The 24902-nt window shown below is 36.6% G+C and overlaps 2 protein-coding genes across 2 annotated transcripts; both read left to right on the forward strand.

Moving 5' to 3' along the window:
* Nucleotides 1–19449: 19449 nt before the first annotated feature.
* LOC110887829 (vegetative cell wall protein gp1-like) lies at nt 19450–20073 on the forward strand. The gene has a single exon (XM_022135395.1). The coding sequence runs from the start codon at nt 19450–19452 to the stop codon at nt 20071–20073; it is 624 nt and encodes a 207-aa protein (XP_021991087.1).
* A 1138-nt stretch (nt 20074–21211) lies between these two features.
* On the forward strand, nt 21212–22093 carry LOC110887828. The gene has a single exon (XM_022135394.1). The coding sequence runs from the start codon at nt 21212–21214 to the stop codon at nt 22091–22093; it is 882 nt and encodes a 293-aa protein (XP_021991086.1).
* The last annotated feature ends 2809 nt before the right edge of the window (nt 22094–24902 follow it).

A 24902-nucleotide genomic window follows, 5' to 3' on the forward strand; every position in this document is an offset into this window, starting at 1 on the left:
ACCAGTACATAGAGTATATGAGATGTTGGAGCCACTGTCAAGGGGAAAGCTTAGTGTAAACACTACTTATTGTGGATCTTTTTGTACTGAACCAATTTTGGCTTTTATCATCTGTTCCTCTGTAGGGTTCAATCACAACATTCTCCTCCTAGAACAGATGATGCCAAAACCATTCATTATTGAAAATCTTTATTGCCTCATCAACAGTTCCCTGACTTGTGCTTTGAATTGTAATTCAAAGTCAATGGAACTTGTATCATCCTCATCCCTGCACAGTGTAAGCTCAAGGAGATCTTGTAGATCTTCAACACCCAGGCCAAGTGCTTATTCCCTTGATATGTACTTCACTTCACCATTGGATCTGAGCAGAGTCAATACGTGGGTCTTTTGATCAGACGTCCACTTTAGTATTTTTGAATCCAATGGGTTTCTTGGGAGATTCTTATTTGTAGATGAGTTTGAAGATGGTGGCCTGCTCAGCACTTTGTTGGCTGTATGTTGAAGCTTTGCTGAGCTGTCATCTTCAAGTGCCTCTTGATGGCCTCTTTAAAATACACAGCTTCTTGTTTTTTCTCTTCTGCATCAGTCAGCTTTTGCCTCTTTCTTTGGTTTAACATAATGACAGAGGTATCTGATGATGTGAACAGCGGTTCAGAATTGTGGACCTGCTTCTTTGACTTGTCAATAGTTTTGTAATCAGGCTTCTTTGGAAGGCTAGGATCTGTTTCTCTCCTTTTCTTAGCCTTTCATAAGCTTCATCAGTGTACTGCTTTATCCATTTTGCTATGGCCTTGGCAGTTCCAACCTTTGCATCAACCAACTCTTGTTTCTTTCTTTTATACTCCAAGGTAAGATCATCAATAGCCTTTTTGTATTTACGACAATTTGGTGCTGACCTTTTCATGCTTGGATGTCTTTTTATTCTTTCAATTCTATTAAGTTCTGTCTTGAGACCAACAAGTGGCTTGGAATTGTTCTTCCTTGGCAGGGTAGAACTTCTCACTCATGATTAGTGCCAGAATGTCTTTTCTCAGATCCTTTTGCAGGCCAACTTCTGGTGGTAAATTTGACATTTCTTTACTCAAATCTCTAGCATAGTCTTCTAGGAGTTTGACTTTGGTGAGTAAAAACTGATAACTTGAAACCACATTGTCATTTTCTCCTTCGCCTTCAAGTCTAGCTCTTATTTCAGCTTGTCTAGCTTTTAGTTTTAGATATCCATCCATGTTTTTTGGATTTCTAAAACCAAGCAGAGAAGGGAATTTCCTTTTTGAAGGATCATCCACTGTGTAGAACTGCCTCATTTCATTCTTTACTGTATGGAGTTCCAGTGGATAACTGGCAGCTACTGGTGTAGTATCTACAGAGTCATATCCTTGAAGAGCCATTGGATCTTTGATTGGATTGACCAACTTTGGAGGAATGAAAGAGTCAGGTTTGGTGATTTTGTAAGGTACAGATGAAACAGGATCAGGTGCTGGTATGTCATCATCATGCACTTGAAACTTTTTTCTTCTAGTATACACATTTTCAGGAGGAGGTGTTTCTGTTTGAGGTTTTGGAGCAAAAGGAATTATGGCTTGGGAAAGATTGTTTGAAGTGGTAGGTAACTGACTAACAGTTGTTGAAACAACTGGTGTCTCAACCACTGTTGTCACTACAACTATTGATATATCAACAGTTGTCTTTTGCTTTAAGGCAGGTGGTGATTTTTTTGATGATGGTTTTGTTTGTGGTGTTTGAGTAATGATGGTGTGTGTCTGACTAACAGCTGTTGAAACAACTGGTGTTTCAACCACTGTTGCCATTACCACAGATGATGTGTCAACTGTTGTCTTATGCCTTTTGGCAGGTGGTATTGGTGGTGGTGAAGTGATTTTTGGTAATAGTGATAAGGCAGTGGATGTAGTGTGTGTTGAAGTGGTAGAAGTGACAGTTGTTTGGATAACAGATGTTGAAATCACTGAAGTAGTAACAATTGTTGATACAACAAGTGTTTTAACATCTGTTGGTTTGGAAGATTGATGTGTGGAGCTTTTGGAAGGTTTGGGAGTTTGTTTTGTGGATTTGGGAGGTGTGGTTTTGGGTTGTCTGACTTTTATAGTAGACTTTCTTATGGGCTGAGGATTTTCTTGATCCTTTGGCTCAGAAATACCCTGCTCATTCATCTCCATAAAAACTCTCATCTCTTGTTCAAACCTTGCTTTATCCTTTGCCTCCATATCCTTTTTCACCCTTGCTTTTGCATCAGCAATGGCATTTAAGGTTACATCAACCTTTTTGGAACTATCTGGCAAAGGGATGTCTGCAAGCATACTTGAATTATCTGGTGCAATGTACAGACCATCTTCATATCCCTTTTTTTTCAACTGGCTCATTTTCTCCCCCTTTTTGGCATCATTTGGTGGCGGGTTGTCCACAAAGATGATAGAGGGAGGAGCAGTGCCAATGGTGTTCAGCAAGTGAGCCTTGATGGCTTTTATATCTGCCTGGGTGTCTTTGAACCTAGCTTCCATGATATTTCTGATCTTTTGAACCTGAATTTCATGTTGCTGATCAGCAGTTGCTCTTTGTTGGTGAAGCAGAGGTTGAAATAATGCCCAAAGGTCAGTGGGAGCAGGTGGTTCCTGTTGTGTTTGTAACAACTGTTGCAGCATGGTTTTGATTTCTGCAACAGATGTATCCAGTTTGTTAACCCTCTCCGTCAATTCTCGGTACATTAAACCATCACCCAATTTAATGGGATCATCTGATTTCCCACCAGAGGTGGTTGTAATAGTGGTTGACTTAGGGAGAATTTCCCAAAAGTCATCCCCTGTTGCCCCTTTTTCTTGGTACCGGGGACTTCTTTCCTCAGCAGAGGTTACCAATCTAAGCTCACCAGTGAATACAGGATACACACCAGTGTTTTGGAAAGGTTCCCATAGAAGAAATTGCCTTCAAGGAAGTCTGATTGATGAAACTACTGTCCAAGTGTAAACCCGTGGGTTCAACACTTGTAGTAGCTGCTTCACTTGAACTACTGACAGGAAGTACTTGTACATCCTACAGTGTAACCTCCTCAGGTGTTGTTGGTGGGTTAGCAATGATAGGGAGCTCAGACTCAGTCACTTTCTATGGCATGCTCTCAGTGATAGCTGGTTGAGAGGAACTGATTGCTGTCTGAGCTATATCAAGTGCATCTAACAAAAGTTTTGTTTGTGGTGGAATTGTGGCAGTGAGTATGGGAGTGGAAAGAGAATTTGCCCCGGGTAGTGGGCTGTGGATGATGGATTCAAGTGAGTCCAGAGCAACATAATTTGGTGTCCCTATTCTTACAACATGTTCTTTTTGAAAAGAAGCAGGAGGAGTTTGAGGCTCAGGTTGAGAACTTTCTACCATCTGCTGTGAGGAAGTAGCAGCAGTGGTTTCTGGTGACTTTTGTGTTTTCACTGGCAGTTGCTCTGGGATCTCATCTTCCAGAGTTGCCTTTGTTTTAGGTTTGGGGGCTTTTTTGTTTTCTTATGTCTTGGTCTTTTGGTGGATTTAGGTGTGGGTTTCCCAGCAGTTGTTTTGTAGCTGTGATCACCTTGAGCAGTGGGCTCAGCAGCAGGTGCCTGAGGAGTAGTGGTAGCTGCTAAAGTCTGCTCGGGAGCCTCTGCTTGTGTTTTAGACACTTTTGATAGCCTTGTAAATGTTTCAGGTGTAAGGCCATTTATTTAAAAAGGTTTACCCTGGATGAGTACATGAGCATCATCCTTTCCAAATTTCTTTTGAAAATAAAAGCTTAGGAACCTTAAAAATAGTAAAAATGATTTGCTAGTAACATTTTTTACCAAGTCATCAAAGATCTCCTGGGAATAGTTAAAGTTTTCCCCATGCAAGATAGCATAACCCAGGTATTGGATCTTTAATGGAATTTCATTGAAAGCAGTGGTCTTATTAGAAACACACATTAAGAGGGTATGAAAAAAAAACCTTGTGGCAAGGGGAAAACTGCCTTTTTGCAAAGTGTCTTTTTTCATTTCCTTTGCATACCCTCTTTCTAAAAAAATCTGTTTGATAATCTATTTTAGGGAAAGAAGTTTTACCTTGAAGATCATTAAGTTCAAACACTTCAGAGATGGTTTGTGGTGTGATATTAACTTTAACACCCTTTATCGAGGAATTGATGGCTATGGGTGTTTCATCTTGAGATTCAAATTTGCATTTTTCCAAAATTCCCTCTGGGTTGCCAAGTAAATCGGAGCATTAGAAGTCAACAAAGTTTTGTACTTTGAAGACGAAAGAGCATCTATGATGGAATTGAAAGTTTCAGTGTTACTTGGTTTTGTCAACAGACCCAAGTAGTTATGGGGAGCTTTCTATGGAATTTCTATGGGCTTTTGAACGGATTTCTCAGATGATGAAGATGGTGATTTTGCCATTTGAGGAAGAAGGACGATGAGGAATTTTGAGAGAAATGGAGGATAACTGCTTTGAGAAAGGAATTTTGAATTCGATTCAACAGTAAAAACTCTGTTTGGGGGTTTTGATCAGGGTTTTATAGGGGAAAAAGTGAATGCTGACGTGGCAGCGGTTACAAAAGATCTGACCGCTATGTACTGTCCACGAGCCAACCCCTGATGAGTAATGGAAGATAGTTGTTTTATGAAGCCACTGATGGAATAATATCAGTGGTTGCAATGGTTACAATGAAAACAGTGGGAGACTTTAAGTTATCAGTGGATAGCCTATCAGCCCTGATGGTGCAATGTTTAGATTATTAAAATAAACTATTACAATAGATTTTTGATTTCCTGAAAACATTTTAATGCTTATAATTCATGAAAAATTTTCATTTTAACTATTTTTAAGATGCATGTTGAGATTATTAAAATAAAGTATTACATAGAAAAATAGAAATTTAATGAAATATTTATAAAGTATTACACGCTAAAGTTAACACTTGTTAGGATTTCGTAGGTAAAATTGTAACGATAAGGTAAAATTGTAATTTTATTGTAATTCTATTTTTTAACTATCAGTGGATAGCCAACAGTAATTGAAACACAGATGTTTGGTCACTCAATGGTCAACATGAAAAATGAAGAAACAGAGGTTGTTTTTCAACAGTGGATAACATTTAACAATCAGATGTTTGAACCAAAACAGTGGTTGTAACAGACTTTTAAGGATTAATGAAAACTATCATTCTTAACTATTTTGAGGATGTTTGACGTTAAACAAATATTTGACCTTAAACATCTATTTGGACATAAACAGATGTTTGCGCTTAAACAAATGTTTGACCTTAAAAAGAAGTTGGCCCATAAACAATTGTTTGCAAAAAAAGACCAATTTCAAAAATACTATACCCAAACAATGAAAAAGAGGAGCTTAATAAGCAGTTAGCATGCTGGGGTGATGTGATAAATACCGTTACATATAAACATCTCAGTGATATGAAATCTAACAATCTAACAGAGTATAAAACACTGATGTGATAAATACTATTACATATAAATACTATTAACATAAACAAAGGTAGAATATCTACTATGGATGCTAAACCACTTTTGTTGTTGGGCAGTGGTTCGTCTTTGAGTTTGTATAGGGTTTGACTCGAGAGATAAACTATAGCGAACCACTGCTACACTAAACACTGTTACATAAGAAACACTGATACATAAATACTAAAGTTGAATCCGCTGTAGATGCTGAAGCACTGCTGCTACTGAGCAGTGGTTTTCCTTTCGTTGATCAGGCTTTACGTACATAAGTGCTTGTCTTTAACAAGGCTTTGTCTTCAACAGTGGATAGGCCTCATCAGTCTTTAAGTCCATCAGTCTTTATAAAGAGCAGTGGTTAATAATAACATGAAGAATGAAGAAACAGAGGTTGACCATCAAACCAATCCTTGACACTATTAAACCTCTGTTGACTTACCAAACAGATGTTCAGACACAATTCAACATCAACATAATCTAAATGTTACTCAAACACTAAATAATAAGTAAAAATAAAAGACAACATCGATTCATAAAATTAAAATTTATTCATTTATTCATGAACTTAAAACTAAAAGTCCAATAATTACATCACATACTGAACAATATTAAAGTTCAAATCTAAGAATAACAGCAAGAATTAAGAAACTTTAGTTTCAACTCCATCGATTGCTGAACCTCTCGATGTATGTCTTTCAGCATCGCCCTGAAGTGCACGTCCCTATCACCGCGCTCTATATTACTGACAATACAAATAAGAAACAAACCTAAAATGCAAAGGTCTCTTCTCAACTGTTGTAGCACATCTGAGTTTTCACGATATTGCACGAATTTATACTTTCTATAAAAGAAGAAAATCTTCCTGGCGCAAGAAAACCTGACTTTCGATTTAACGAAAATCAGACAATGAAACTCTCCCATAAAAGAAGATAGCACATGTAACTTTTCAATATAGAAGATACATATCGTCCGTTGAAGCTGCAACTCTGGCATCAAAGAAGGTAGCACATGCAACTTTTCACGATGTTGCAACAATGATACTGCAATATCGATATTGAAAGGTTGATGTGGGATGCGAATTTTCATTGAAACGGCGATGTTGGAACAATGATACTGGAACGATAACATGTAAACATAATCAACAAAAATTCGAACAAAGAAGTGTAACCGGAGATTAGCAGTTGAATCATGAGAAAGATGCATTTGAGAGAGAGAGAGAGATACGCTCACATATATGAGCGAGCGAGTTTTGAATGTGAAACCAGATAATTATATCTTATTTATAGGATTACAATATATGGTTTGAATTTTGAATTTCAAAATTACTGATGTTATCAGTAATTACTGATCTGATTTGAAAGCAATTGTCATGATGTTTATTGGGAACTGAAAGGTAAGTAGTGTATATCCTTATATCCTGGTTTATTAAAGTAATTAAATATTAGAAATGATATGCAAAGTTGGAAAAAAAGAGAGAGAACGTCAATTTTAAATTACCATTTTGCATATTTTGAATTTCAAAATTACTGAAATTATCAATAATTACTGATCTGATTTAAAAGCAATTGTCTTGATGACTTTTCTAATTTTTATTTTAACTTTAATTAAGAGATAATAACCGTCAGTTTGAAATTCACATTTTGCATATTTTAAATGTCCAAAGCTCAAGAAATTAGCATTAATTACTGATTTGATTTGCAACAAATAGCCATCAAGAATTTTTTTTTATTTTTTAATTTAACTTTAAATTTCATCACGAAAACAATGTTGGAGGAACTCTTATCTCATTGGAATGTAACAATTAGGTAAAATGGTAAATTTCATTTTAATTCTAGTTTTTATTTGATAATTTCAATCTATCACTAATTAACACCATTAATAATAAAAATGTGAGCAGTGGCTGTTTTTTAGGAAAACCGCTGATGGTCAATATCAATGGATGTCAACAATAAAAAAGTGAGTAGTGGCTATTTTTTCCTATCAGTGGATACCCAACAGTTTTTTAAACACTGATGTTTGGTCAGTCAGTGGTCAACACGAAGATTGAAGAAACAGAGGTTGTATTTCGGCAGTGGATAACTTTTAACAATCAATTGTTTTAACCAACACAGTGGTTGTAACAGGCTTTTAAACAGATATTGGGGCTTAAACAGATATTTCGCCTTATATATCAGTTGTCTGGACTTAAACAGAAGTTTGACCTTAAACAGATGTTTGCCCATAAACAGAAGTTTGGCCATAAACAGATGTTTAGCCTTAAACAAATGTTCGAGCTTAAACAAATAGATGTTCAGACACAATTCAACATCAACATAATCTAAATGTTACTCAAACACTAAATAATAAGTAAAAATAAAAGACAACATAGATTCATAAAATTAAAATTTATTCATTTATTCATGACCTTAAAACTAAAAGTCTAATAATTACATCACATACTGAACAATATAAAGTTCAAATCTAAGAATAACAGCAAGAATTAAGAAACTTTAGTTTCAACTTCATCGATTGCTGAACCTCTCAATGTATGTCCTTAAGCATCGCCATGAACTGCACGTCTCTATCACCGCACTCTATATTACTGACAACACAAATAAGAAACAAACCTAAAATGCAAAGGTCTCTTTTCAACTGTTGTAGCACATCTGAGTTTTCACGATATTGCACGAATCTATCTATACTTTCTATAAAAGAAGAAATCCCAATGACAAACCTAACGCAAGAAAACCTGACTTTCGATTTAACGAAAATCGAACAATGCAACTTTTCACGATGTTGCAACAATGATACTTCAACATCGATATTGAAAGGTTGATGTGTGATGGGAAGCTTCATTGAAACGACGATGCTAGAACAATGATACTGGAACGATAACATGTAAACATAATAAACAAACATTCGAACAAAGAAGTGTAATCGGAGATTAGCGGCTGAATCACGAGAAAGATGCATTTGAGAGAGAGAGAGAAGCTCACATATATGAGCGAGCGAGATTTGAATGTGAAACCAGATAATTATATCTTATTTATAGGATTAGAATATATGGTTTGAATTTTGAATTTTGAATGTGGGAACTGATAATTATATCTTATTTATTAGGAACTGATGTTTATTGGGAACTAATGTTTATTGGGAATCGACAGTAGTGTATATCCTTATATCCTGCTTTATTAAACTATTAAATATTAAATATTAGAAATGATATGCAAAGTAGGAAAAAAAGAGAGAGAAGGTCAATTTTAAATTACCATTTTGCATATTTTGAATTTCAAAAGAGTTAATTACATAGTTAGTCCCTGTGGTTTGTACAAAGTAACATACTTAGGTACTAATAGTTTAAAATCACATTCTAGGGTATTAACTTTTCATTTTGTAACGGTTGGAGGTATTAACGTTATTTGTAGGTTTAAAAACACATTCGATTAGTACCTAAATATGTTATTTTGTGCAAACCACATGGACTAACTATGTTAATACTCTAGAAGTTAATGCTTCCAAATGTTACAAAATGAAAAGTTAATACCCTAGAAGCTGATTTTAAACTATTAGTACCTAAGTATGTTATTTTGTGCAAACCACAGGGACTAACTATGTAATTAACTCAATTTCAAAATTACTGATATTATCAGTAATTACTGATCTGATTTGAAAGTAATTGTCATGATGACTTTTCTAATTTTTATTTTAACTTTAATTAAGAGATAATAACCGTCAGTTTGAAATTCACATTTTGCATATTTTAAATGTCCAACGCTCAAGAAATTAACATTAATTACTGATTTGATTTGCAACAAATAGTCATCAAGAATTTTTTTTATTTTTTAATTTAACTTTAAATTTTATCATGAAAACAATGTTGGAGGAAGTCTTACCTCATTGGAATGTAACGATTAGGTAAAATGGTAATTTCATTGTAATTCTAGTTTTTATTTGATAATTTCAATTTATCACTAATTAACTCCATCAATAATAAAAATGTGAGCAGTGGCTGTTTTTTAGGAAAACCGCCGATGGTCAATATCAATAGATGTCAACAATAAAAAAGTGAGCAGTGACTATTTTTTCCTATCAGAGGATACCCAACAGTTTTTTAAACACTGATGTTTGGTTATTCGGTGGTCAACACAAAGATTGAAGAAACAGAGGTTGTATTTCAGCAGTGGATAACTTTTAACAGTCAAATGTTTGAACCAACACAGTGGTTGTAACAGGCTTTTAAACAGATGTTGGGGCTTAAACAGATGTTTCGCCTTATATATCAGTTGTCTGGATTTAAACAGATGTTTGGCCTTAAACAGATGTTTGCCCATAAACAGATGTTTGTCTGGACTTGATTTTTATTTATTAGTATAAAGATGAAACAACAATGTCTTCAAATCGCCGGATTAGATCATGAACCCATATCAGAGGTCAAACAAAAGCACAACAGGACCAATAGTCAAATAGATGTTGACCTTAAATAGATGTTTGGTTTAAAGCCAAACATCTGTTTATGGCCAAACATCTGTTTAAGGTCAAACATCTGTTTAAGTCAAAATATCTGATATAGAAGGCGAAACATCTATTTAAGGCAAAACATCTGTTTATGGTCAAACATCTGTTTATGGACAAACATTTGTTTAAGGTCAAACAACTGTTTAAGTCCAAAGTTCTGATATAAAGGCCAAACATCTGTTAAAGGCCAAACATCTGTTTAACCCTGAACAGATGTTTAACTTAATAAGATCTACTGTCTTCTCACACTGTTTTTCTCTTAAAAACACTGTTCAACCTAACATGGATTTCCATTAACTATTGACCAAAATGCAAACAGATGTTCAAACCACTGTTTGTTATTGTACTTCTTTACAAAATTACATAGAATTAAAGAAAACGAAACAATGACTTAAAGAACTATAATTTAACACATAATCTAATCGGCCAAAGCAATCTATTATCTGACAATTCCCTGGTTTTTACAACATGAAACACAACATCATCATCTGCAATAATCAGATGATATTAAATATACATAATAATACTTATTCAGCTTAAAATTACAATGAAATTTAAAATCTTAGAACACCAAGAAATTTACAAACCTAACAGCAAAAATTTAGTGCTTTTAGCTTAAAATTTAGTGCTTTTAGCTTTAAACTCCATCAATGTATATCTCTGACAATCGCCATGAACTACACGGAAGTACTCAATGCATCAACACCAGGATTTATAGAAACCTGATCTCTCGTGAACAGACCAAGATGCAGTACATGAAAACACTTCTTCAGCTGTTGAAGAGTAGCCCTGTCCTCATATACTTAATCCTTAACTTTGTTCATAAAGAGCTGCTTTAAACCAAACTTTATGCTTCTTTTAATACAAAAAAGGCAGGAAAGACCATTACTCTAGTAAGATAAAATGTTATCTTACAACAGTAGCAGATCCTTTCTTGCATTTAGTAGGAACTACTGTGGGTTGTACATCATCATCTTCTGCCCATGTCAATTATAATCATCATTTAGTCATAAGCAAAAATTATTTTAACTGTAGATTTAATAATCTTTCTTTGTGTTTAATTTAATTTTATGCTTCTTTTAATACAAACCTATAATAACCCGCAACAAATTGTATGAATTTCAAAAAACTATGATTAGACTGAAATATAAAGCGAGAATTAGAGTATATCACTTCAAAATTAAAAACTCAAAATTTCAAAATTGGAATAGCAAAAAACACATACTTTAAACGATGTTGGAACAATGATACTGGAAACAACCGTAGAACAATCATCATCATCATCTGCACCAGATCATTCACAATCATCATTTAGTCACAACTCAGATAACAAAACTTTAGTAAAAATCAAAAAACAAAAACACATACCATGATCAAGGCAACCACATATCACCAAAAATTAACCAAACAATCGGAAGATTCAAATCTCAAGCAAATGAAACCCTAATTTCAAAAAGAATAATCGGTGAACATATTCACAGATCAATAATCAACAGATATTGTACTCATATCATCACCGTTAAGAAAAATCAACACAGATCTATAAACATACAAATCAAACCTCAAGATGAAAGAATCTTGTAAGAGAAACACCGCAGAACCCTTAGCCGGCACCCCATCTCTCGATCGAACTCTCGAACGAAACCCTAGCAATGGTTACATGAAAAGACCCAAAACACAAAGGATTAGTATAAATAATAGGAAAAGATGAAAGTATTTCAATAAAAAAAGAAGAACAAACCTTTTGAATGAAGATAATCTATGAACAAAAGAAGATTTTATGGTGGCGTCTGGAAGAAGATTAGGGTTTGGATGGAGAGAATGATCTCAATAATTGAAGGATGTAGGCCAAAATCTAATTTGAAGAGAAGATAAAGGAAAAAAAGGGGACGGAGCACTGTTCAACGGCTTTGCGGCGATTCTCGATGAAGAAGATGTTGCTAAAGTTGCAGGTTTATTATGCTCTTATTGTTGGTGTAAGTATCCAGATATAGGGCGATTCTCGGCGGTGGTGATTGTTAAAGGGGGGTTAGGGTTTGTGAAGTTTGAATCGCCTGAATATAGAGAGAGAAGGAACCCTAGGCGTTTCAAAACAAAGATGAGAAGAGAGATGATAAAAGGAAAAGGGGATGACACTGTTGGGCGGGAAAAGAAGCCCTAATTTACTGACACGTGGCCCAAATCACCTTTCATTTATTATACATAATAGATGTATAGAGGGAGGTTCATTTGAGAAGAAAATTAAATTGAGAAGAAAAAGAACAAAGGGTACAATTGTAAAATATTAAATAGTTTTTCTCTCATCTCATTTATTATTTTCTTTGACTAATTAATTAGTCATAAAAACTATCATCCTCCACACTAAAATTTTTGCCTGGATACATCAAAATTTATCCTACAAGTTTTTAAAATTTATCCTACACAAATTGAAATTTATCCTACACAACTCGTAATTCATCCTACATAGCTCATAATTTATCCTACACTTTAAATTAATTTTTTTCTTCTTTGAAAAGATATATTTTTTTAAATAAGTTACAAATTTAATTTAGTTAGCTATTAAGACTAACAATCAATGATCTATCTAAGTTTACCAATACACCCTTACACTCATATTAAATACAAAAATTAAATGAAGTAAAATGAAAAATTCTTATTTGTTGAAGTTTGTTCTTTTTTATTCTTACAAAAAATTCTTCTCTTTTGAACCCTCCACTATATGTATATATATAGAGAAATAAAGAGGAAGGGAGTGTGAATATTAACACCAATATTATTCATACTACCCAATTACCAATAGCTATATAGTAGTCCTTTTTCCTTTTAATATATTTGTCTACCCGCCTAGTAAAACAAAAATTCAGGGCCGTTGTTGCGTCACTCAACAATGAGATCAAATCTATTATGGGCGCTATAACAAACCGAACAGATTCAAGTTAGTCAAATAATTTGTAAAAAAATATTTTAGAAGTTAAGAGAAAAACAAAATATGTTTGTAATTAATATTAAAACAATAAAATAATTTGGTTATTTACAGAAAATAAAAAGAAAACTTAAGTAACACAATATAAGAATTGTGTGGAGTATGAAAGGGTTCTGGACACCTTGCAGATTAAATAGAATCAGCACTAAAATTCTAGGTTGTGGATGTGTTGCAACATTAAATAGAATGAGCATTAAAATTCTGAAAAACATTAACAACCAGTTTCGAACTCAACACAAGAAACTTGTAAGGCATGCAGCCTATCGCTGGACTACAGTTGGTGGTTTATTACAAATATTGGGTTTTAATTATATATTTAACATAATGTATATTAAAAAAAGATATAAAAATATGTGAAAAATTTTACGGGCCCTTCTACGTTTTTGGCCCTTAGCCGACGCCCACCCAACACATACTCAGGATCGGCCTTGATTACACCGCATGCATGGGGTAAAATTACTATTCATGGTAGCCACTACCATGTGTAACCCTACGTTTTTTCTTTTCTCTTTTTTTTTCAGAGTTTTTTATAATTTACTTTTTAATCTTTAACTTTTTATGATATACATGTTTAGTTCCTCAACTTTAATAAAGTTTTCTTTTTATTAGTTAACTTTATTTATATACATATTTAATCCTTCTACTTTAACTTTGGTAATATGCATGTTCAGTCAAGTGCCTTGCACATGAGAGCATTTTTGTCTATTCACCTTTAGAGGAACCGATTGTGTAAATAACATAAACATCCAATCATTAAAAAATACTTTAAGAAGATTTTCTATATATATATATATATATATATATATATATATATATATATATATATATATATATATATATATATATATAAAACTACTCTCTCTCATTCTCTCATCTCTCTTTTACCAAACCACCAACACCTCACACCACACCACCACTATCATCCACCCCACACCACCACCACCACCTACACGATCCACTCCTAATCACCACCCACTGCTCCCCATCTGCAAACCACCACCACTCACCGCACCACTCCAAAACGAAGTCGCTGACCACCACATTGATGTGCACAAAATGCAACATATAACTCACATCAATTGTGGCATAAAACTAACCCTTTTTTAGTACTAATGTTGGAAAAAAGTATGTTTTTGTCTTCCTTTTGTATTTTCAGGATTAAATGAGCTCAAATGAACAAAAGAAGCAAAAAGGCAGCTAAATCTATCATAAATACAAGGAAAGGAATAAACGTGGCATGCCCGACCCCCCGACAGCATCTTCCCAAGCAAAAACAAGAGAACAGAAGGCTGAACACGCCCCGTGCTCAGTGAGCACGGGGGCGTGCCCAAGTGTCTGCAGAAAAGACAAAGTTGTAGAAGCTTCTATCACCCACCACAGGGGCGTGCCCAGTGGACACGGGGCCGTGGTCAACTCTAAGATTCGCAAAATCCAGGGAAATCTTGATAGTACAGATACGCTTCTAAACACGGGGTCGTGCTCAGCGGACACAGGGGCGTGGTCAACTAATGCAGACAAACTGCAATTGATGAAGAAAGAGAAGGAGGATGGACACGGGGCCGTGCCCAATGGACACGGGGCCGTACCCGAGCTGCTGTTTAGGCTAGGGGTGCTTGGCTCATTTGCAAACCATCCCTTGGCACACCACCTCTCTCACACTTCACCCACCCACCACCACCATCACAACACCATCATCCACCACCATCATCCATCATAGAGTGTGTGAGTCGTCTCGGGATCCAAGATTGATCGTAAAAGTTCTTGACAATCAAAGGCCATGTTTGCCTAAGTCTCTTACATCACTTGGTGAAGACAAGTGTCTAGTGTAATACTTCTTATTTTTAATCTTTTCACACTTTTTATTTGGTTATGTATTAATGACTTTAATAACTAGTTTCTTATTTTGAAGGTGAATCTTCCTTATCATTTGTCCGTGGTGTCTTGGCGTTATTTTACTGTCTATATAAAATAAAAAAATTTCACCATTCATATCTCCACGGTCTATATGGAGATATGTTGGCTACCTGGTCGGGGTTAAGGGATGATTTGGTAAGAGTCTTGCCTTGTTCAGTGTATAGATCCTGCAAGGACCTGGGTCAAATTTAGTAGGACCTCCTTCAATACCCACCGATATTAGATGGCGGGGGTCCAAACTCTTTGATCCCCTCATATGTAAGCTACTATTAAAACTTTAACCCAGCTACTTAGGACTGTATTCCTGCTGACTCAGACTACTTAGCCGAGGGTAACATCATGTAACACCATGTAAAAACATATCCAATTATGTATAGACACGTGTCCTAAGCTTTAAACATGTGGAAAATTTAGTGAAGGACTTAAAATGTCAACATGCCAAACCTGAGCCTCTGATTGACACTACGTGGATGATATATTCTTAATCGAAAGATTAATTGAATATAAGAAGCCATTTGTGTATGTATATGAAAGATAATAAAGCTACGGGAATTAACCGTGTCAACATGTTAATTACACCTCATAGTGACCTTTTAAACATTTCCCCAAAAGCTTTATAAATTGTATAATACACCTTGATGAATGGCTATTGGAGAAGTTATAAATTTCGACTAATTGGTGATAGTTCATGCAATAATTCAAGATTTTTGGAAACCATGTGCAATAACGACGAATCTTCATGTTTGGCCAACTTTTATAAACTCCAAGAAGACATATATGCATGGCATAGTAATTTGAGTAGGGCAGGACTGACCATATGGACTATTATGCTACATTATTGTTAAAGATTCGGCTATGAAAGTGCATGGTCAAATGTATGAAAGTTTTAAAAATTTTTGTCCTCTGGTCATCGGTTACAGACTGTAAGGCCCTAGACTTACGGTCCGCAAGGAGATAACTGGGCGATGCAATTCAGGTTCGGTTACGGACCGCATGCATTCGGATTTACGGTCCGTAAGATCCGTATACGGTCCACAAGACTATTAGCTTACGGTCCGTAAGCTCGTCGCTAGGCAGAATTTTGGACAGATGTATGTTTCAGCTGTTAAACCGACTCAAACTGACTTGTTTCGAAACAAGGGACTATTGGACAATATATAAAAACCACTAGGACACCTGGGGTGATCCTAGGACCTCCCATAACAGCTGTGGATGATCTAAGTGGTTACAACTTAGTATTTAAGGAGCTTTAGTTCATAAGTTCAAGACTCACTTTTGCAATCATCTTCAAGCATTTATCTCTGGAGCTTGCAAGGACTTGAAGAAGACTTAGAAGTGTAGAAAAGACAGCTTGTACCTTTTATAAGCTCCTAATCACTTGCTTAGTCACTTTAATTAGTTTAAGTACCTAGAAGTCAAACTTAGCGTAATTTAGGTTTGACTTTAGTTTTAATCTTATATGGTCCAGCCACTGATCAAACTGAAAGTGATTATGGAACCGTCTTAGTGTAGATGGTTAACCCTTAAAAGGGCACCTCCTAATTATCTCGTTTGACCAGTTAATTCTCGGGTCAAAGTAGTTTGATAAAAAGTCAAACTGGACAGAATGTTTGCAAATGATTAAAATTAATAAAACAGAGGTTTTAAATTACATTTTAACATTCTAATGACTTGGTAATTAATATTAAAACATGTTTTATCAGTCGTAACCCGACAATTAATAGTCTAAGGTCAGTTTATAACCGAAAGTCGCAAAAGCTTGACTTTTGCTTTGACTTTCAGTTCTGACCCGTTCAAGCTTAATTCTCCTGTGTTTTAAGCTTCCATTAGGACCACATTACTTAGTAGTATAACCCTCTGGAGTTATATTGCATGATGGCCAATGGTTTGAATTATATGCACTTGATCGTAATTATGCTTAATAATGCCATAAACGCCCTTTTAACATATAACTAAGATTTTAGCAATGTGAATGGACTAACACCTTTGCTACTGATGTTTAGACATGTCCCGAAAATTTGACATCAATTTGAGGCTTAGAATAGGAGTTATGCTCAATAGCGTAATTAAGGAGCTTTTTATTATTTAAAAGGCGTAATTAGCATAAAGCCTATCTAAATCCGATTTTTGACACTAAATTTTTTACCTACTGATGTAAAATAATATTTTGGGTTTTTTGAAGATTTTTATTTATTTTTAGACTGAGCATAACATAGGATTATAGCTTGATTTCGGTAATTGTCGGTTTTACCCTTTTCATGCATAAAATGAGTTTTACATAACATTTTAATGCCAAACTTTTTACTACTGATTTTATATGATAAATATAATATTTTGAACCTTATAAAGATTTCCTATTTTAACCCGAATATCCCTTTAAACCGACTTTTAAACGTTTTTAGCGCCTAGTATGGGTCAAAACTATTTTTGGCATATAAAACTTATTACCTACTGAATTTTTAAGCTAATTTATATAATTAAACAGTAAGCCAAAGTTTTTGAACTCAGAAGTGTATTTTGACCTTTAGAAGCCTATGTGAAATTACCAAAATGCCCCTACGGAGCATAGTTTGATTATATAAGATAAATTTCACATATATAAAATACCCTATTGATATAACTTATAAAAATGCATATTTTTACTGACTAAATTAGGTCTGAAACTTAGTTTAACATTTAAACTCTTTTATGAGCATTAAAATTATCCAAATGCCCTTAAGGGACTTGTTTTGGTTTAAATTACTTTTTGGGCATATATGTTAACATCTTACTGATTTATTAACATATTTTGAGCATAATAATGATGATTAAGACCTGTATATAATTTATTTGGTTACCCGTTACGCGTTTATGTGTTCGGATCGGTTTACGTGACTAGTTTACGTAAAATAGCCGAAACGGGTTTAACCTTATCATTAAATTCTCATTTTCCAGAATGTGTTTAGTTTACCCATATTATACAAGTATCCAAGCTTGTCGGGTCTAAACCATATTCTATCCCTGTCTCCGCTTAATCTAGCGTTTAGAACCGTAAGGTTTCCTTCTAGCTAGCCGGTCTAAGTCCTTGACTTAATTAAAGACCCGTTATCATCCTAATAGGTTAATAAACCTTCTATACAGATTAAATAGCTTCCGGTAGAAGGTGCCTTCAAAAAGCTTTAGGATTTTACTGCTAGCATCAGGTAAATACTTTTAACTTATTTTCCCTTATATGGGCTTGGGATACGGTATTATAATAATACCGCTTGGTCGGGTATGAGATTATTTAATTGGATTGTTATGTAATAAATCTGCATAACCCGTTTTAATCTGTATTGTTTGATAACATAAACATTGGGGGTTAACGACCGTGTCCTGGATATCCTCGGCTCATTTAAGTTATTAATGGCCACGACCTATGCACGGGGTGCAGGCATGCACCTGACAGATGCAAATGCTAAATATTAAATTACCCACAAGTTGGGGATAACTCCTCTGTGGGTTTTATAAGTGGTGAGTCAGTTAATCATGACCGTCTTCCAAACCGGCCCCATATGTATGACAAACATGTAAACCTGTATACGAGATTTTATTAAAGATTGTCCCAAGTTATAAATGATTTGTGCCTTGTGCACTTAAATCAATTTTTATAAATGTTTTTCAAAGAGAGTCAGTTAAATTGTATTTACCAGTGTAAACTGACGTATTTTCTTAAAGACTGATTGATAGGTACCTCTCGTAATAGGCTGGAGCTATAGGGTGTCACCGAGGATCTTGCAAATCCATAAGATACCTGAAGTCTGTTGTTTTTGTTTCTTTGTACATTTATGATCCGCCTGTGGATCTTATTACATTCCAGTCTGTATATTCTTAAACTCGAACACTCAGACATTATGGTTTATAATAGTTTATTCACCAAGCCTTCCGCTGTGCTATATTATTGTGTGTATTGACAATGATGATATCAACTACGTCACGATACTCCCCGCCAGGCCTACCGGTAATATGTGGAAATATCGGGGTGTGACAGGTTGGTATCATAGCCAACATTGAGTGAATTAAACACTAGCCTTTTGTGTTTAATCTCAATGACACAATAAGCACATTCCTTAGACTCTCGAGTCTAGGCAAATGACCTAGGATTTATCCTTAACTTTCCTTTGCCGTTTATATTTTATTTTGTTTTGTTTTCTTGTTTTAACAGGAAGTTCACCTACAATGCCTCCCAGAGTTAGAGGAAGAGGAAAAGGTCCCATGCGAGGGGGACCATCAGCAGCAGGACCATCACACCGACGCACTCCGTCTGCGTCCTTTCCAGCTCCGACTCACACGATCTGTGGGGTCACTCCTTTGAGCCGGCGAGACATTCTGTCTCGTTAAGCTCTTCACCTTCTTTCCACCTATCTTTTGGGCCACTCATCCCAGACGAGCCCCAACACTCGCACCACTCTCATGAATCCCACCAGTCGTACCACTCGTTGCAATCGCATTCTTTCCATCATTCGGATTCCCTTTACTCTCCAGGGCAGTTAACCCGAATGATTACGTTAGTGACTTCTTGAGTTACAACCCTTTAGGCCCAGAGGATCACTTTTCTCAGGAAATACGGAGATGGATGACGACCCAGATCCGGAGATGCAGACCAGAACACCGGGCCACCCAATCAGCATATCAAGGGGATCCCCATTTCAGGGATCACCGTACCATGGGCCCGATTCATTTCAGGAGAAGATGGCCACCTATGATTGGTACTTTACTCCTTCGTACCATAGCTCTCTAGCTCAACCTCCCTTGGATGAGCCCCAGCTTCAGGCAGTTTCATCCCCACCACTTCCTGTTGAGGAGCCACCTCAACCACCTCCCGAGCCTTCGAGGCAACGGAGGAATGCACGCATGTTAGTGCGAGGAGGACCTCATTTTAGTTCTCCTCGGGGTTCAAGTTCTTACCCTCGTATTCCAGAGGACCCCCAAATGGTTGGGCCCTCGAATGCGGCACCGGAGATTGATCCTCCGCCAGCTTCTTATGCACCACCTCAGCCTCCTATGGGTTTCGACAACCCTATCCCGACTTACCCAGGTTCTTCTGGGTATAATTCTTTTGAAAACACATCGGGATATCCATCAGACTATGGAAACCAGGATCCCTACCTTACCGCTGCTCAATACCATCATCTTTACCCTTCTTCTTACCCTCCAGTTTATCCAACTGGATACCCGGTACAGGATTATCAATAACCTCCGTACCAGCAACCTCCTCCTCCCCAGCAGCTACAGCAGCAACAGCAAACTCAGGAAATCCTGGAGAGGTTAGATAGGGTTGAGTAGAAAGCTAGAAAAACCAGGAAGGAGCATGGTAGCTTTATGAAGGGCCTTGCAAACCTTCTTAAGGGCAAGAAGAAGTAGGGAAATTGTTTAATTTTCTTGTATTGTTTTTATCAAGTCCCTGCGAGGACATTATTTAATTTTCTGTACTAAAGTCCCTGCATGGACTTATTTCCTATTTTCAGTAGCCCCTGCATGGGCATTGTGTTTTACCCGTTTAGGGCACTTGTACTCGTTTCATGTTTAATGAAGTTTATCTTTGGTTTTTAAATATGTATTTATTTACATCACGTTATATCTTTTCAATTTATAATTGATCTGCCAAAGAAATTCTTAGAGGTATAACCTAGCCAAAATATTAACTGGCCATGATGGTACAACCTTTTTAAGACAGTAAATCTCTGTTAACGTCTGAAAACATGTTAACATTCCTAGCGGTGCGGTACGAGAAACCACACGAGCTTCCAAAATGTACTTGGATTTTCCAAGTCACTTACATATAGCCTAAATGTTCAATGCGAATCATGGCTAAGAAACATCAATATGATGTGTACACCAAGACATCCATTAAAGATGTATACTTATGAGCAAAGGTGTAACAATGACAATGAAAGTTTCATTCATAAACTTCTTGTCGAAAAAGGCGATGAACTTCGTTCGACCTTTATGAGATCACTGATCCAAGGGATCATTGATTATGTTCTAATCGTCCCTGTGACAAGCTTTCTGAGCTATCTAAATGTCCTTCGAGACGAGCCTAATATTAAATAAAATCTCTTTTATGACATTGACAGTTGTGAAAATTTTATCTCCCCATGTCTAGTAAATATAAAGAATATTGTACTCTATGATTATTTATTTATTTCTTAAAATGGTCTAAATGGTTTAATAATACCATGACCATCTGATCATCAATGCGATGAATCAATATATAATTTAAATATCATCCTTGTTGTTATAGTATTCAGAAATGGCTGGCTCGAATGAAGCGAACAGTTATCCTGCAGAAGGCAACACCAGGATTAATATCACTGGTGCTGAACTGCAATAAATGATCACCGCGACAGTTTCTCAAGAGGTAGATGCTAAGTTTAAGGAGCCGAGTGTTGTTAGGTCTCAAACTCATTCAAGAACCCATTCTCAGCCACATACTCATAAGAAAAGTGAGTCTCAACACTCATCTAATCAGGGCAGTGAACCCAAGAGGCAGGTAGTCCTCGAGCCGACTCCTAGGTACACCAAGGGTTGTACCTACAAGTACTTTATCTCCTGTAAGCCGAGAGACTTTACAGGGGAAAATGGGGCGATTGATTGTATGAAATGGTTAGACGAGATGGAGACTGTGATAGACATCAGCGGATGCGCTAAGGAGGATGTGGTTATGTTTGTATCACAATCTTTTAAGGGCGATGCCCTCACATGGTGGAAAGCTCTAGTGCAGTCCACTGGGAAGGTTCATTTGTACAATCTCTCTTGGGAGAAGTTTGTTGATCTGGTGAAGGACACTTACTGTCCTCAACCTGAGGTAGAGAGGATAGAGACTGATTTCCTCACCTTAGTGATGAAGGATCTGGATTGTAGATCCTATGTGACTAGCTTTAATTCTATGTCGAGGCTGGTGCCATATCTAGTCACTCCTGAGCCCAAACGCATTGCGCATTTCATTGGTGGTCTGGCCCCTGAAGTAAAGGGGAATGTTAAGGCCTCTAAGCCAGCCACTTATAGATCCGCTGTGGATCTATCATTATCCCTTACTTTGGATGTTGTGAGGAATAGGGCGAAGAAGAGTACCGATGAAGGAAAGAGGAAAAGAGAGGATAACCAGTCTCCTCAATCGAACAGAAAGGGCAAGGGGAACTCTGGTTCCAAAAAGGGGCAGTCGAACGATAAGCCCAGGTACAAGACATGTCATAAGAGGCACTTTGGGAAGTGAAACCAGGACCCACAGGCCAAACCATGTGGGATTTATAAGAAGAAGGGGCACAAGTCTGTTGAGTGCCGAAATATTAAGGATGCAACCTGCTATGGTTGCAACGAAAAGGGGCACATCAAAACCAATTGCTCCAATGTTGGTGCATGCATCTGTCGACTTCGTCTTGTATCGAGTCTTAGTCTTAGATTGTTAGATCAGGGCACGTTATACGAGAAAACAAGAGAATGTATGAGTATTAGGTGATGATTTCGCTTTTGTGGACATAGGGGTTTCGCTTATTTGGTATTGTAGGGGTTTTGCTCATGTGTCATGTACGCAAGAGCGAAATCACCAACCCTATATATATGCACAAAAGCGAAATCAGGAGAACACTTGTGCAATTCCATACCGAGGTGCTGCCGGTGTGAGATTTGGATGTAATCTGTCAGATTTCAATACAAAAGGGTGTTAAAAGTGATTTGCTAGCTGTTTGTAAGTCAGATACTTGTTTTCCGCACCTGTATCTGATCAAAACTCCTCTGAACGACTCGTTCGGGTCGAAACACGATCCTACAAGTGTTATCAGAGCTTCAGGAGGAGGAGTTCTGCAGAGATTAGCTGGAATTCATCGATACTTCTTACTTCTACACCTTCTTTCATCATTGCAGGAAGTTTTACCGGTCAAAATTCACTCAAAATTTCACAGATCATACATAATTGGACATTAACAAACCCTGGAAAGTTTGAGACCTAAATACGAACTAATAATGGACTAAAATTGAACCCGATCAGGTTTCGCTTATTTGGACACTTTGTGATTTCGCTTATTTGAACATGTGACAACTCGAATTTCCAAGATTCCTATTTCGCATTTATTGCACGTTCAGTTATTGTTTAGTTGTTTACTTGCACAATTGGTTTGCTATGAAACTGTATACGTTTTGATACAATATAGTGTTTTGTGGTTGTGCATGGTTATGTGTTACTTGTGAAAGATTTGACAAATAATGGAATGTGGTGTTGAAACTGTAATAAATAATACTTAAGGGTGTTTAGGGTTGATAGTGAAACCTTAACAACTCATAACCCTAATCCCCTTCCCTAATCATTCACTAATCATTCACAAAGAATCAAAACACGTACTTTCACCTCCTCTAATCCTCTCTACAACCATCTTCTCATCATTCTTGGTTTCACAAGTCTTTTGCATCAAGTTTGATTACAAATCCATCTAGAATCGAATCAAGGACTTGACTGATTTCTTGTGAGTGCATAACCTAACATACCGAGCAAACCAAGGTGAGTTCACTCTCTTACTAAGGCATGGGATTCCCAGGGCACGGGAATTGGGATTGAAGGATTGAGATTGAATAGAACTGTACTTACACTGTTACTAGACTACCATACCAATGTCCTCGGTTGTGCAGGACACATACTTAAGCTATTCACTGTCCTCGGTTGTGCAGGACACATACTTATGCTACTCACTGTCCTCGGTTGTGCAGGACACATACTTATGCTATTCGCTGTCCTCGGTTGTGCAGGACACATACTTACAATCTACGTAGACTTATACTTACTACTATCCTCGGTTGTGAAGGATACTCACGTAAAACCTACGTGTACTTATACTTACTACTATCCTCGGTTGTGAAGGATACTCACGTAAAACCTACGTGTATTTATACTTACTACTATCCTCGGTTGTGAAGGATACTCACGTAAAACCTACGTGTATTTATACTTACTACTATCCTCGGTTGTGAAGGATACTTATGGTTACGAATAGTCTAGTGGTTATACAACATGGGAAGCCCCCACCAATAGAACATACTATCGGCCCAGTAGAGCCACATGTTACAAACAAACTTACTATTACACATTTACTTTCTGTGAACTCGCTCAACTAGTTGTTGATCCTCTGTTACATGCCTTGCAGGTCGTTAGATACATGGAGTGTCACACCCTGTCTTTTGCGGAAGCGTATGATGTGTGACTAGCTTGTTATCATTGCATTCGATCATAATAAACAACTACATGATTTAAAACGATGTTCATCCATTCGGAAAATTTTGAGGATCACAAACACTTGTCATTTAAGTTTTAAAACACAACCTTCATCTAGGTTACAATTCAACAAAAGTGGATGACATCTAAACTTGTAGTCTACTTCTAGTTACAACACTTGCGCCCAAGATCCATCATGTCACCTGAAATACATGTAATTTTGGAAAACATCAACATAAAGTTGAGCGAGTTCATGCGTTTTGCATACCGAGTATGAAAACATGGTATGTATCTTGTATAAATAAAGTATTCTTGCAAAAATCAAGTTTTCTTGTGTACACCACGTACTAATTGAATGTTTGTACAAAGACATTTCGGCATGTGAGGACATATGGAGCATTAGTGTTGGCTCTTTTAAGGCATGTGAGGACTTATGGAGCATTAGTGTTGGCTCCTTTAACTATGTCGATTACCCTCGACTGTGTCGATTAACCTCGACTGTGTCAATTTCCCTTGACTGTGTCGATTACCCTCGACTGTGTCGATTACCCTCGACTGTGTCGATTTACCTCGACTGGGACACCGAAGCACTCAAGAGGTCACATAAGGACCATGAGTGGGGCTCGGCCGTACCCGTTAGATCTAACCCTCGTCCCTAATTACTGAATGTTTTTAATGGCTTGGTACTAGTTTTCACCAAGACTTTATGGCATTTTTAGTATTAAGTCTATGCTCACATGATCTAGTAATTTCTAGGCATTTCTTAAAGCACATCATACTTGGTTCTCGTTCTCACCAAGTGTGCTTCTCGTATTTTTGTATT

The sequence above is a fragment of the Helianthus annuus genome, chromosome 11, assembly GCF_002127325.2.
Source record: "Helianthus annuus cultivar XRQ/B chromosome 11, HanXRQr2.0-SUNRISE, whole genome shotgun sequence".
Taxonomy (NCBI): Eukaryota; Viridiplantae; Streptophyta; class Magnoliopsida; order Asterales; family Asteraceae; genus Helianthus; species Helianthus annuus.